Genomic DNA, 12,698 nt, shown 5'->3' on the forward strand with positions numbered 1-12,698 from the left:
ACTTTTAATTATGTTTCTTTTTATTTAAAATATATTAATCCAAACTAACCAGTATAAATGACTTCTAACCATCCACCACTGTCAACATTTATTCATGGGATTGTATTAAATTTAAACTACACTTTTCTAGGTATAAAGCATGGCGGTGGCAGCATGATGTTAAGGACCTATTTTATTGCGACAGGCTGGTACTTTAATGGTTAATTCAAGACAGTAAAGATGTTAATGGTCTCTGGGTTGTTAGTAACCGGCCTTGTGTGGTCACACATGGTAAAAAACATGTCCAGATGTTCACATATTTCAAACAAAAAGCATTCATACATAGATAACACTACAACAGAAATCTGGAAATCCAAAATCCAAACTTTAATCTGAAAGTTTGTCCTAAAAGATGTAATCTTTCACAAGGCTACAACAGGTAACTTGGTCACCTTAAGAAACTAACAGGGAGATAATCCTGCATTCCAGTTTGTAAGCGCAACCAATGATAAATTCCTCAATTAGCGTCATTAATGATTTAAGAAAGATGACTATAGAAAGACTATAGGAGGCCCCTGAGGGCCGATGAAGGGGTTTAAAGAAGAATAACAGCTGTGACTCAGCAGAATGTGTGTGAAGATAGTTGAATGCTGATGGTAACAAAGGTTTTTGTTCTTCAACTATTTTTTGAGCTGATGGTCTCAACAGGAAAATGGTACCAAAAACCATCAAATCTGATTAAATGGGTCGAGCTAGGGAGCATTAAACTGTTGATATGGCCCAGAGTGGAAGTATGTTGAAAGGTAATATCAATGCAGATTGGTGCTTAGTTACCGGTATAAAAAGAAAAATGGCTGACTGTCTGGGGCGGCATGAACTGCAGAGGGTCAGATGACTTTGGGCATAATATTCACGCTTGCTGCTAAATATGTAGCGCATTTAATTCTCTCTAATTAAAAGATTTAACAATTCAATCTGATAGAATCAATTAAATGGTATTTTGAACCAACAAGAAGTGAACTTCTCACCAAAATTTTAAGTTTCGATGGCTGGCATTTTTAGCTTTCTAAGTTAACAAAATTTTACATACTTTGTGTTATGTATTCTTTACACGCCTTTTTAATTAATCAGTCCACCTTCTCCTGGGTTGTTCCATCAGGGTCATGGGGGGGCCGGTGCATATCTCTGGGAGTCTATGGGCAAGAGGAGGAGTACACCCTGGACAGGTCTTCTGTCTCTCACAGGGCAACACAAAGACACACAAACATGCACACACACGCTCATACCTAAGGACTTTTTTTAGAGATGCCAATTAACCTATCAGTCATCTTTTTAGACTGTGGGAGAAAGCTGGAGTGCCCGGAGAGAACCCATGTGTAGAACATACAAAATCCATGCAGAAAGACCTCAGGACAGAAATCAAACCTGGAGCCTTCTTGAACCACGCAACAATTTTTACCCTTTTTAATAAATATCTGGAAAATAAGATGGTAAAGAGTTTATTATAGTTCTGAAACTGTAAATATCAAGGAACAACCCAGATGATTAGGATCAGGTTCTTCCACTCAATGTCTCAAATATTGTTATATGACAAAGCGTCAGAGGTCAGTGTCCGTGTTTGTCGGCTCAGTCATGCGCTACTTTAAACTATTTGAGAAATCAATAATCATCAAACATCCCTGTGGAGCTCCTGTGTTTTTATTGGTGGATTCTTTCTGGGCAAAGGTAAGCTAAAAACCAATGGGACAGAAAGGAGATGAGGGTCTGGCCCTTATTGTTCACAAGGACACAGACTTTCTCTGAATAAGTGAGTGTCTGCTGCTGCATCATTTGGAACTGTCCCTTGGTCTCAGAAGAAAACGTGCAAAAGACGAATCGGCAGCATGTCAGATTTAAAGGAGATTTGCAGCGGGTTACCCCTGAATCCTTTACCCCCAAACCGGGGGAGAGATCCAAATGTGCCCCATGCTCCTGTCCGGACCCCCAACCTCACAGCTGAGGAGGAACGAGTAAGTATATTCTAACATTAGTTCTTTCAGAGACCCATTTTGTTCTTATTTAACACTGTATGCATTTCTGGATTGTTTCTATTGCTGTTGCAAACAACTTATGCATCAAGGACTGAGAACTGCAATATACCCATTTAAAATCTAAAAAGTAACTATATCTATGGATGTTATTAATGTCTGAATGTTGAAACTGTTTTTAGATCCAAAGTTTCCAGAAATGGCAGAGTTGAAATCATATTTTACAGTCTCCTCTGCCTCATTGCATCATTCACTATTGGGTTGAACTGAAAACTGATTATTCTCAAAGGCCCTTAAATGATTACACAAACTCAGAGCAAAGCGCTCAGTCAATAATTAAGAGACACAAGCATGGAGAGCTCACCTCTTGCATAAGAAATCACTAACCCACAGTAAATGATTTTACTCTCCTCCAGCTGGCGCTGAGAAATGCTCTGCGCTACTTCCCACCATCCCACCATGCTATACTCGCATCTGAATTTGCTCAAGAGCTGCGGCAGTACGGCCACATATACATGTACCGCTTCTGCCCTGCAATCCGGATGAGGTAAGATGACCTGATGGAAACCTTATGATTTTCAAGTGGCAAAGAATTATGATTCTCAGATGGAAAGAACAAATGTTATTTAACCATCTGAATTTTTCATAAAATATAATAGAAAAAGTAAATGGATATAATTAGGTCTGTGAAGAAATGCTACGTTTGGGTTCTACCCACTGTTTCCTCCTTATGCAACCATACCTTGGAAAAGTATTGATGTTGTTTACACTCTGCAGAACACTACAAATCTTAATGTTTTTGTTTTTTCTTGCAATAATATGACATATAGACCAAAACAAATGGAATGAAACCTTCACTTTACAAACTGTTAAATGTATGTTCTTACTATGACCCTCATCAATAAAATCAAAGAGGAATTGCCTTGTTTTTTTTTTTTGGTATATCACATAGAATTCCAATAAAATATTCTAATTATTATTATATATTATATTTTGTATATATTACAAAATGGTGAAGAAAATGAAGGTGTATTAATATTTAGTAAAGCGGTCTTTATACACATATTCTGCTCTTATGTATGGCTTCTAGAAATTAGGTTGATTTTTATTTCAGCTTAGGCTTTGGGAAGTTACTCACCAGTATCTTAAATATCTTAAATATAGCTAATTTCTTTAACCACAGTGATGTAGCTAACACTCTTCTATTCCACAGAGCTTATCCTATAGATCAGTATCCCTGCCGCACAAGACAAGCAGCAGCTATGATGCTAATGATCATGAACAACCTGGACCCAGCTGTGGCTCAGGTGAGCTTTTAATACACAGTTATTTAAACCTGGTCTGATTTAATGTCACTGGCAGGGTCGCCAATGTCTAAATCTCCAGCTCTTTTGTTCTGTATATTTTTGTTGCCTACCTTCCCCAATGCATTTAAATGAATGTAAGAAGTATTATAAGGCCTCTGTAGAGATGATTGACATGGACTCTGGTGTGTGGGAGCAGAGCTGCCCAGGACTAGACATAGGAAGCCATGACACAAAATAAAATAAAAAATCTTTCTACTTTTTACAGTTTCCCCAGGAGCTTGTCACCTATGGAGGAAACGGACAGGTGTTTAGTAACTGGGCCCAGGTGCGTTCTGAATAAACCCCAAAATACCTCAGTTTATATAGTAACCGGTCGTAAACAGCTGAAGGATAATTCTTTGTATTTGATCCTATGAGTTCAGTTTCGCCTTGTGATGCACTACCTGAGTGAGATGACTGAGGAGCAAACTCTGGTCATGTACAGCGGACACCCCATGGGCTTGTTCCCCAGCCTGCCCTCCTCACCTCGCGCTATCATCACTAATGGCATGGTACTGGCAGGACACACAGCATGTACTAATGAAGATCCAAAATACAGAATCATGTTTGGTTTGTTTTCTCAGGTTATTCCAAATTATTCCTCCAGAGAACAATATGAGAAGATGTTTGCTCTTGGAGTCTCAATGTAAGTGTTATCTAAGCTGTCATGAAAAACAAGAGAGGACAGTGGCAGGTTTACATACTCTCACTACAACCAGGAATTTTATATTATTTTTTAGACCTTTAGTTCTCCAGTTTGTCTGCTCTATTTCCTTGGGACAAATTATAATTTTGCAAAAAAATAATACATTATTTGTGTATAGGTTTAAAAGGTTAATGTTAGCTTGCTACATCCTACAAAAAAAAAAAAAAAAAAAAAATCTGCTTTGACCTGGTTTTTGGGATCTTGTTCCTGTTGAAACATCCAAATGTGCAGGTTGCAGGTATTTTATCTTACCTGCACTATATTGCCAAAATATTTTTTTTCTGACTACTTTATTTTTGGAATAATTGAAATGAGGAGTTTTAATACCTAATTTCCACACCGGGGTATAAAGTCAAGATAAGAGGCATTCAGACACTTTCTACAAACATCTTTTGAAAATTCTGTCACTCAAAGGAGGTATCACAGCCTAGTACTGTGATAGGATGCAACCTGAACAACATGTCCAGTGGAGAAATTTCTTCCCTCCTAACTCTCAAAGGTATTATAAGAACATTGAAGTTATTGGGAACAACAGCAACCCAGTCTCAAAGTGGCCATGCAGATGGACAGAGCAGACACTCAGAGTGTGCAGAGATCTCCATGTTTCTGCACAGTCACTTGCTACAGAGCTCCAGACTCCATGTGGCCTTCACATACATCACCAGGTGCAATGCAAAGCAATGTATGCTGTGGTGTAAAGCATGCCAATTACTGGACTCTAGAGCAGTGGAATAACATTTTTAGGGTCAAGAATTTCACTTCTTCATCTGGCAATCTAGACTAGACTGTATAGCATTCTGACCTGTCCTATAGAGCATCCTTGGAATGAATTAGAGCAGTGAACGAGACTCAGGCTTTCTTTTCTAACATCAGTCTATGACCTCACAAATCCATTTCTGGAAAAAGGAAAAAAAAAATACTACAAAAAACCTTTCTTAAGCATGTGGACAGCCTTCTAAGAAGAGTTGGAAGCTGTTATAGCTACAAGGGGTGGACCAATGTCATATTGGAGAAAAAGGGTCAGAATGTTAGAGTTTTCATTCTAAATGGGATAATATCTGAAAAGCAGCGTCACCCGTGCCAGAACAGGGCTTTTATTTAAAGACATAGTGGATGTTCTTTTTCTTGGTGGATCATCAAAATCAGTGGTCCTCCTAATTGTAAATCATTCTGGTGATATGTTTGGGTAAGGCTGTCCTACGTGCCCGTCCCCATTTTCACTTACCCATGGGGAGTCTGACATAGTGGAAAAACTGAAAATCTTCTTTTGGAAAGTAAGCTTGTATGAGCGACGCAAACAGCAACTTTTAAACAGAGAGGGCACAAGGAGAAATGGGCTTGTGCCTGCTCTTGCACACGTTTAATAGGCATTCCCTCTCAGGTGCACGTACAGGGTTGTGCTTGTACATTTGGTTTTTGAAGTGGAGAGGGCGGGTCTTGTCACAAATTCGCGGAAATCCTCCACCATACCTTTAAAGGCCAAACCCTAGGGCTAACCCATTCCCCAGACATCTCTCCAATGTGTTGCCCTTATTATTACTGACGTTTAATCCCGGCAGCATGAAACATGGCCTTGTTGGAAAACCTGACTCGGATGTGTGTTGTGTTGCTCCATTGTGCAAGGAAAGAAAAATGTGTGCATGCAAAACATTGACTTGGATCACAGCGTTCATCAGCTATGGGTTGTCTTGTCCCTGTACAAACAGCTGTGCAATATCCGCCTTCTTGCTCTATTCTGAGTGTTGGTGAACAGAATAGGACCATCTTCTCTGGTTCTAGAGCGATCTATAAATACATATTAAGATATGACAGAAACACGTCAAAAGGGAAAATACTGAGATACATAAATGCAATAGAAATTTATTTAAACTATGGTTTTATCAGTTTTTAAGTAACATTTGGAATATTCTTGCAAAAAATGTATTAGACTACTTTTTATCTTTTTTTTTGAGAATTTTCATTTAAGGTACATGAAGAATAAGATGTTGAACATTTTTTCCACCACTGTGTCTGCCTTTCTCTTCATTATTTGTCCCAGCACAAAATAATACAGCCTGATATCTGTCAAGATTTTTCACAGCTTCTTAAGCTTCCTCTCAAATTTTTGCAATAAACAAGCATTATGTATTATGTATTATGCAAAGTATTATGTAGGTCAGTCATCACTAAGTAATTTGACTATCATTTAGGCTTTCACAAAAGGCAGCCTGATACATGAACATTTTTTTAGAATCCCTAACTGTAGGGGAGGGGTGGCCTTTTGGTTAGGGCTTAGAGCCAAGGCAGCAACATAATAAACATTTTATTATTTGCCATTTGATCTTATTGAGCATCTTTCAACAATATGTGTTGATTTTTCAGTTGCCTGATGCCTGTAGCTTCAAATCCTAGCTCCGGTTGCTGTCAGACTAAAGAACACCACAAATGAAATAAACCACTCAACTACAATAAAATTTTAAGAATTATGTGGTTTAGTCATTCCTATGTAATTGAACACCTGACAGATCACCTGCAGCATCAGTCTGCGGGGCTGCTCTGCTGCAAGCAGTACTGGGGAACTGCACAAAGTTGGTAGAAGGAAGGAGGAGGATTGCCTCCAACTCAAATCAACAGCTGGATGGTATAGATAAGCCCCAAGTAAAAAAAAATTTGAAGTTAGGGAGGTATGTTGGAAAGATGCAATCATTAAGCTTTAAGCTACAGACCTGTGATATGCAACATGTTCCCTGGACTCTGATATTCATCATGGAGGTTATCTGCTGTTTTGATAGAGAACTCCACCTGCCATTGAACATAAATGCTGATCCACTGTAAATCTGCAGGGGGTGGATCCTGGGAGGTGATACCTCTCTATGACAAAGGAAAGGGGGTGTTTGCTAGGAGGGGAGTGAAGCAAAGGGATAGATTTCTTTGTGTTACTTAATATTGCGAATATTGAAGTCTCATCTGCAGAGGGCCGACATTATGGTTCTAGAATTCCCCAGATCTCAGTCAACATAAAATACAATGAATTGTTGTAGAAGAGTGGGTTAACATCACAAAATCCTCCAATGTGGATTAGCTCTTACATTTTTCAAAAGAAGAGTGATCAGTTATACAGCAAAACAATACATGAGGCTATTCAATGGCATTATAACATTTGTTGCCGAATCAGTCCAAGTTAAAGAAAATAATAGTTTAAATGAATCTAGAAGAGCCAAACATGAATATGACATTCTTGCTGTCTTTGAACATTTTCCCCAGCTCAGCATTTATCTAATGTTACAAATGAGTGATATAATTTGCATCCTGTTGTTGTTTACCTACAGGTACGGCCAAATGACAGCAGGCAGCTACTGTTACATTGGTCCACAAGGGATTGTTCATGGAACTATGGTATGTAAAAATCAAATTCATCTTCTCCTTCACATCAGACCACACTGTACCACACTATTATAGCTAATGTATAATGAAAAGAATATAATTATTTTTATTTATCTCTGTGCAGCTGACTGTACTGAATGCTGGGCGGAGGTATCTGGGCAGCGATGATTTGAGGGGCCGCGTCTTTGTGACTTCAGGCCTTGGGGGAATGAGCGGTGCCCAGGCAAAAGCTGCTGTCATTGCCGGCTGTGTTGGTGTCATTGCAGAGGTCAGTTTGTTTCTGTTTAAATGCTCAATACTGAGTGAAAGCAAAAATGGAGAGAAGTCTTTGGGATTTGTCTGTAGGTGGATGAAGCTCCACTGAGGAAGAGACATGAGCAGGGTTGGGTTATGGAGGTGACCAGCAACTTGGAGCAATGCATCAAACGCATCAGGTAACACAACACAATACAGCATTTTTAGATAATTCCTCAGAATAAGTCCGTCAATGAGTGAAAATTTTGATAAGACTGAGATGGAACTTAAATGTTTGGTAATGAGGCTTAAATGAAACAGCTGAGCAGTGGTCCTTGTGTGAATGATGAGCCCTTCTTCTATTTACCCCAAACAATCAAATGCTTAAAATGATCTTCCTCTAAAACACAAAGAACCTAGAGTAGTTTTCCTGCTCTTTTTTTTTTTTTTAAACAGTGTCCTGTCTGGCAATGTGGCAATAAGAATAATTGTCTTGATGCCAAAAAGAGCCCAACAGATTTTACTTTCACAAGTGGAGCAGTAGGGCTATTGCCATAGTGTCCCGCTTGTTTCATGCATATAAATTGCTTTATTCTAATTATGCAGGGAGTTTTACAGATTGTATGGACACTGCAATGTAAGTAGAAAAGAAGAGGAAAACATAAAAAAGGAGAAAAGATGAAAGAAAGAGGAGATAAAAGGGAGACAATGATAAAACATTTTCAGTCTGCTTCATCACCTGCAAACAGATGTAAAAAGAACCTGCTCTTAGGAGCAAGAAGGGGGCATCATAACTCCTTTAACTCCACCTGCAGAAAAGCAGTAGGAAAAGACACAGATTATTTTCTGAAACCAGAATGTGTGTGACAAGACCTTAAATGACAGTGGTATCAACAGAATATGGCAAGACCGTTATAAGCCTAAATAAACTGCCAGGAAATGCTGAAAACGCAGAGCTGAAAAAGTGTGTGTGTGTGTGAAAAACACCAATAAATTAATGTAAAACATGTGGAAGGAAAGCCAATATAAGCTTAAAGAAAACAATTAAACTACAAAATAAGTAAATAGATGTACATTTCAGCATATTGAGTGTAAAAAAATAGCTGAACATTCCTCTACCAGCTATTCTTCTATGTGTGATAGTGATAGAAACATTGTTTTGACACTGATGTTTATTGCAGACTAAAGAACAAGTGAATAAAGAGGGCAAACAATCATGAAACTCAAACAACATAGGAAGTGGGTAAAAAATCAGCTCCAGAAGCTAGACCTCAGCCCAGCACTCTGTTTAAGACAGACAAACCAACGCTATGCATGTACATTTATGTATTTTGGGAATGTTGAATAAAACGTCTTGATATGGACTGTAGAAGTTTGAAGAAGCATTAACAACACAACCCAACACAGTCAGCACAGGGGTGACTATTTGTTAACTATAGACTGAAAACTAAATACATTCATATGGAAATCCTACTGGAGTGAGATTTGAAACGTGTGTAGCTTGCACAATAATATTTATTACGTTCTAAAAATATTTCCTAAATTTCTGCTGTTGTCTAACAGAGAAGCCAGGAGCTCCAAGACCCCCCTTAGTTTGGGATACCACGGCAATATTGTAGACTTGTGGTGAGTTAGTAGTGAAAACCCGTCCTTAGACATAGTCTGGGTTTGTATTAAAAGCAAAATAACTTTAGCTTCTAGCTTTTATGATTTTAATCAGGGAGAGGCTGTTGCTTGAGTTTGAAAGAACAGGAGAACTTCTGGTGGATCTGGGTTCAGACCAGACTTCGCTGCACAATCCCTACAACGGGGGTTACTACCCTGTCCCACTCAGCTTCCGCCAGGCAAACCAGCTCATGTCCACAGATCCTGGACGATTCAGAAGCGCCGTCCAAGAGAGGTTAGGTTCATGCCCAACCTGAATGTGTGTAAATTTTAATGGCTGATGTTGTGTACTACAATATAAACTATGCCATTACAGTCTCAGGAGACACATAAAAGCCATCAACAAGTTATCAGATGCAGGTATGTTCTTCTGGGATTATGGCAATGCATTCCTCCTTGAGGCCCAAAGAGCAGGTGAGCTATTAATGAAAGATCACACATATAATATCAGAAAGAGTCAGTGAGGATTTAAGTAATAAACAGAAACCTGTTTTTGGCTTTATCAAGGTGCGGACGTCGCCAAAGTTGGCGGAGGAGCAACGGAGTTCCGTTATCCGTCTTATGTCCAACATATAATGGGGTGAGTTTATCCAGTAAACTGTTGGTCCAGTAACACTAGCAAAACTTAGTCAAGCAGCACCTACGTTATGTTTGCTAGATTATTGAAATATGAATTCAAATCTGGGGGGGAAAAAATGTGAACTGATGTGTCCAACAGCTCTCAAAGTTTTGATGTTTTTGCTGCAGGGACATTTTTTCATTGGGGTTTGGGCCTTTCCGCTGGGTTTGTACATCGGGTGATCCTCAAGACCTGGCCGCGACTGATGACATTGCTGCTAAGGTTCTAGAGGAAATCTCTGGCAATGTGTCAGAGCGTGTGCGGCAGCAGTACAGAGACAACATCCACTGGATCAGAAAAGCTGGAAAACACAAAATGGTTAATTTGAGGAGATCTCTAAGAACAGATTAAGCATATTAAAAATATCTCTGTGTGATGATATTTGATGTATGTATACTTCTTGTGTAGGTAGTTGGATCTCAAGCTAGGATCCTCTATTCAGACCAGAAAGGAAGAGTGTGCATTGCTTTAGCCATAAACCAGGCCGTTGCGGAGGGAAGAGTCTCAGTAAGAGGATGGATACAGCTTCAGCCTGCATGAAAACGGACGGACACGTAAATCTTTGATTTATTTTGCTGTTCCCTTTCCTCAGGCACCAGTGGTGATCAGCAGAGACCACCATGATGTGAGCGGCACAGACAGTCCCTTCAGAGAGACCTCTAATGTGTATGATGGTTCTGCATTCTGTGCAGGTCTGTGTTTTGTGCCAAAATAATTCATATTCAGAACTTTCTTGGGTACCAAGGATTGTGTCCACGCCCATTTCATGAGTTTATATTTTTTAGTCATTCTGTTGAAGTCTGATTGAAAATCAATGTCTGACTTTGATTGATTCATTTTCATAGGACTTTTATTTAAAATAACTTTTGTCAGAATGTGTTGTTTCTGTGACCATTATTTTTTTTCTTTCATTAAACAAGGGGTACCATTAATTTTATCCATGTGTTTACCTGTGGTCAAGGTGTGAAAAGTGTTAAACATATATCCATTATAAATAAATCTTCATTGTAGAAGAAAGAAACAAGATTCAGTTCACAGAAAAAAAACAGGTTTGAATGTTGAAAGTGTTGAAAATCTGCTGCTCAACTAAAGATGAAGGTGAATTTCCCCATAAAGTTCGGACCTTTTGCAAATAATTTATCTTCTGATAATGTAAGTTTCAGAAATCAGGCTCAGGATGTTTTAAAAAGAAACTTTTCCTTTATTGTAGAAACACTATTTAAACAATAACGTTTTGTTTGGTTGCCAATATAATTGCCCTAATGTTTAAATAAGTTGTAAGCTCATTAAAAAGAGCCCTGTTTCCTTTTCCATAGATATGGCCGTGCAGAACTTTGTAGGTGATGCCTTCAGGGGTGCCACATGGGTGTCTCTGCATAATGGTGGTGGTGTTGGCTGGTGAGGGTGAAAGAGGCTGCAGTAAACAGTAATCTGGCTTTTTCAGCGTGAATCACTGTGTATTTACGTCTGTATCTCACCATCAGGGGCGAGGTGATAAATGGAGGATTTGGTTTGCTGCTGGACGGCTCAGACGAGGCAGCTAAGCGTGCAAGGCTGATGCTCAACTGGGACGTCTCTAACGGGGTGAGGGTGCAGGCAGAGCAGCAGCTTGATGCAGTTTTGGCTCATTCCTCAGGGTGAATGTGATCTGTGTGCTTCTGCTTGCTCTAGGTGGCCCGTCGCTGCTGGTCTGGAAACACAAATGCCTATGAGACAATCCAAAGCACCATGGAGGAGAACAGGCAGCTGCGCGTCACCATGCCCTTTCAAGTTCAGGATGAGCATGTGCTGGATCGAGCCTTACAGGGATAACTAACACTTTGATGGTTGGACTTAATTACATCCAAAGAGCAGAGGAAACAAGCAGCTGCCTTTATTTCAGGGCATTTATCTAAATAAGGCTTTATTCACCCGATGAAGAGAAATTTCCCACAAAGTTAAATTCAAACTCTGAAAGTGTTTTACAGAGTAACTCGCTTTAAACCTGCAAAATCTTTCATAATCCATCAGTGTTAAAGATGATGGTTGACTAACATGGATGTTGTAAAATTCAACTCTAGATGGTTGGGCCATCCAGCCAGCTGTTAGGAAAAAGAATATTTTTGAAAAAGGTATAAATACTTAATCGCATTTGATCACACACATTATCTGTGCTTAGAATAAATATAAAATGCAACTATTAAATAAAAGTTGAACATTTAAAGTGATTGTTCTGTGTCATGATTATGTCATAGGTGCCAACTCAAATTATTAAATTATTTTTGGTGAATCCTAAAGAAGACAAAATGTTTTTCTGCCTTCTAAAGCCGAAACAGTTTTCAAAAAAATGTTTCTGTAGGAAACCAAAGAGAGAATAAGAATGAATACCTGATATTCTCATCTCAATTAGATGAAAAGCTGAAACCAAGAGTCTTCATAAAGTTATTAGGAGTTTCTTTCATCAGCTGGGGAATTGTGGCTGAGCCTGGTGGAGTAAAAAGCTTTCTCCTCTTTCAATAAAAACTGACTTAAGATGCTTTATCAAAGAATCAGGCTAGATTTTACCCACGGAGGCTTATAAAGATTAAACATTATTTCCAAAAATGATCAGAAAATATTTTTGGTTAAGCAGGCAGACACTGTAAAGTACTAAATGCTCTAAAACTGCTTCACAGGCTTTCTGCTTAATTTTTGGTTTGCTCTTTTAAATTCCTCTACAGTTGACCATTTTTTGCGCACATTTAAAGGAGAAGTTCGGTTTTTTACACTTTAAGCCCATT

The 12,698-nt window shown here is 38.9% G+C and overlaps 1 protein-coding gene across 1 annotated transcript; it reads left to right on the forward strand.

The window, feature by feature from the left end:
• Positions 1-1,760: 1,760 nt before the first annotated feature.
• uroc1 (urocanate hydratase 1) lies at positions 1,761-12,108 on the forward strand. The gene is made up of 19 exons (XM_015389401.1): positions 1,761-1,988; positions 2,423-2,553; positions 3,220-3,313; positions 3,579-3,638; positions 3,736-3,864; positions 3,937-3,998; positions 7,367-7,433; positions 7,546-7,689; positions 7,767-7,855; positions 9,219-9,281; positions 9,376-9,555; positions 9,637-9,734; positions 9,828-9,900; positions 10,068-10,257; positions 10,348-10,446; positions 10,532-10,631; positions 11,256-11,337; positions 11,424-11,523; positions 11,611-12,108. Exons 1-19 carry the CDS (start codon positions 1,863-1,865, stop codon positions 11,749-11,751), a joined length of 2,028 nt encoding a protein of 675 aa, XP_015244887.1. The 5' UTR covers positions 1,761-1,862; the 3' UTR covers positions 11,752-12,108.
• The last annotated feature ends 590 nt before the right edge of the window (positions 12,109-12,698 follow it).

This window comes from Cyprinodon variegatus, unplaced genomic scaffold (assembly GCF_000732505.1).
Source record: "Cyprinodon variegatus isolate N-32 unplaced genomic scaffold, C_variegatus-1.0 Scaffold457, whole genome shotgun sequence".
Taxonomy (NCBI): domain Eukaryota; kingdom Metazoa; phylum Chordata; class Actinopteri; order Cyprinodontiformes; family Cyprinodontidae; genus Cyprinodon; species Cyprinodon variegatus.

What these genes read in the sequence shown, in the direction of transcription:
- uroc1 (XM_015389401.1), top strand. Translation starts at nt 1,863, where the DNA reads ATGTCAGATTTAAAGGAGATTTGCAGCGGGTTACCCCTGAATCCTTTA. An exon ending in TATGTCCAACATATAATGGG is followed by an intron (nt 9,901 to 10,067) that starts GTGAGTTTATCC and finishes TTTTTGCTGCAG; the next exon opens with GGACATTTTTTCATTGGGGT. An exon ending in AATGGTGGTGGTGTTGGCTG is followed by an intron (nt 11,338 to 11,423) that starts GTGAGGGTGAAA and finishes TCTCACCATCAG; the next exon opens with GGGCGAGGTGATAAATGGAG.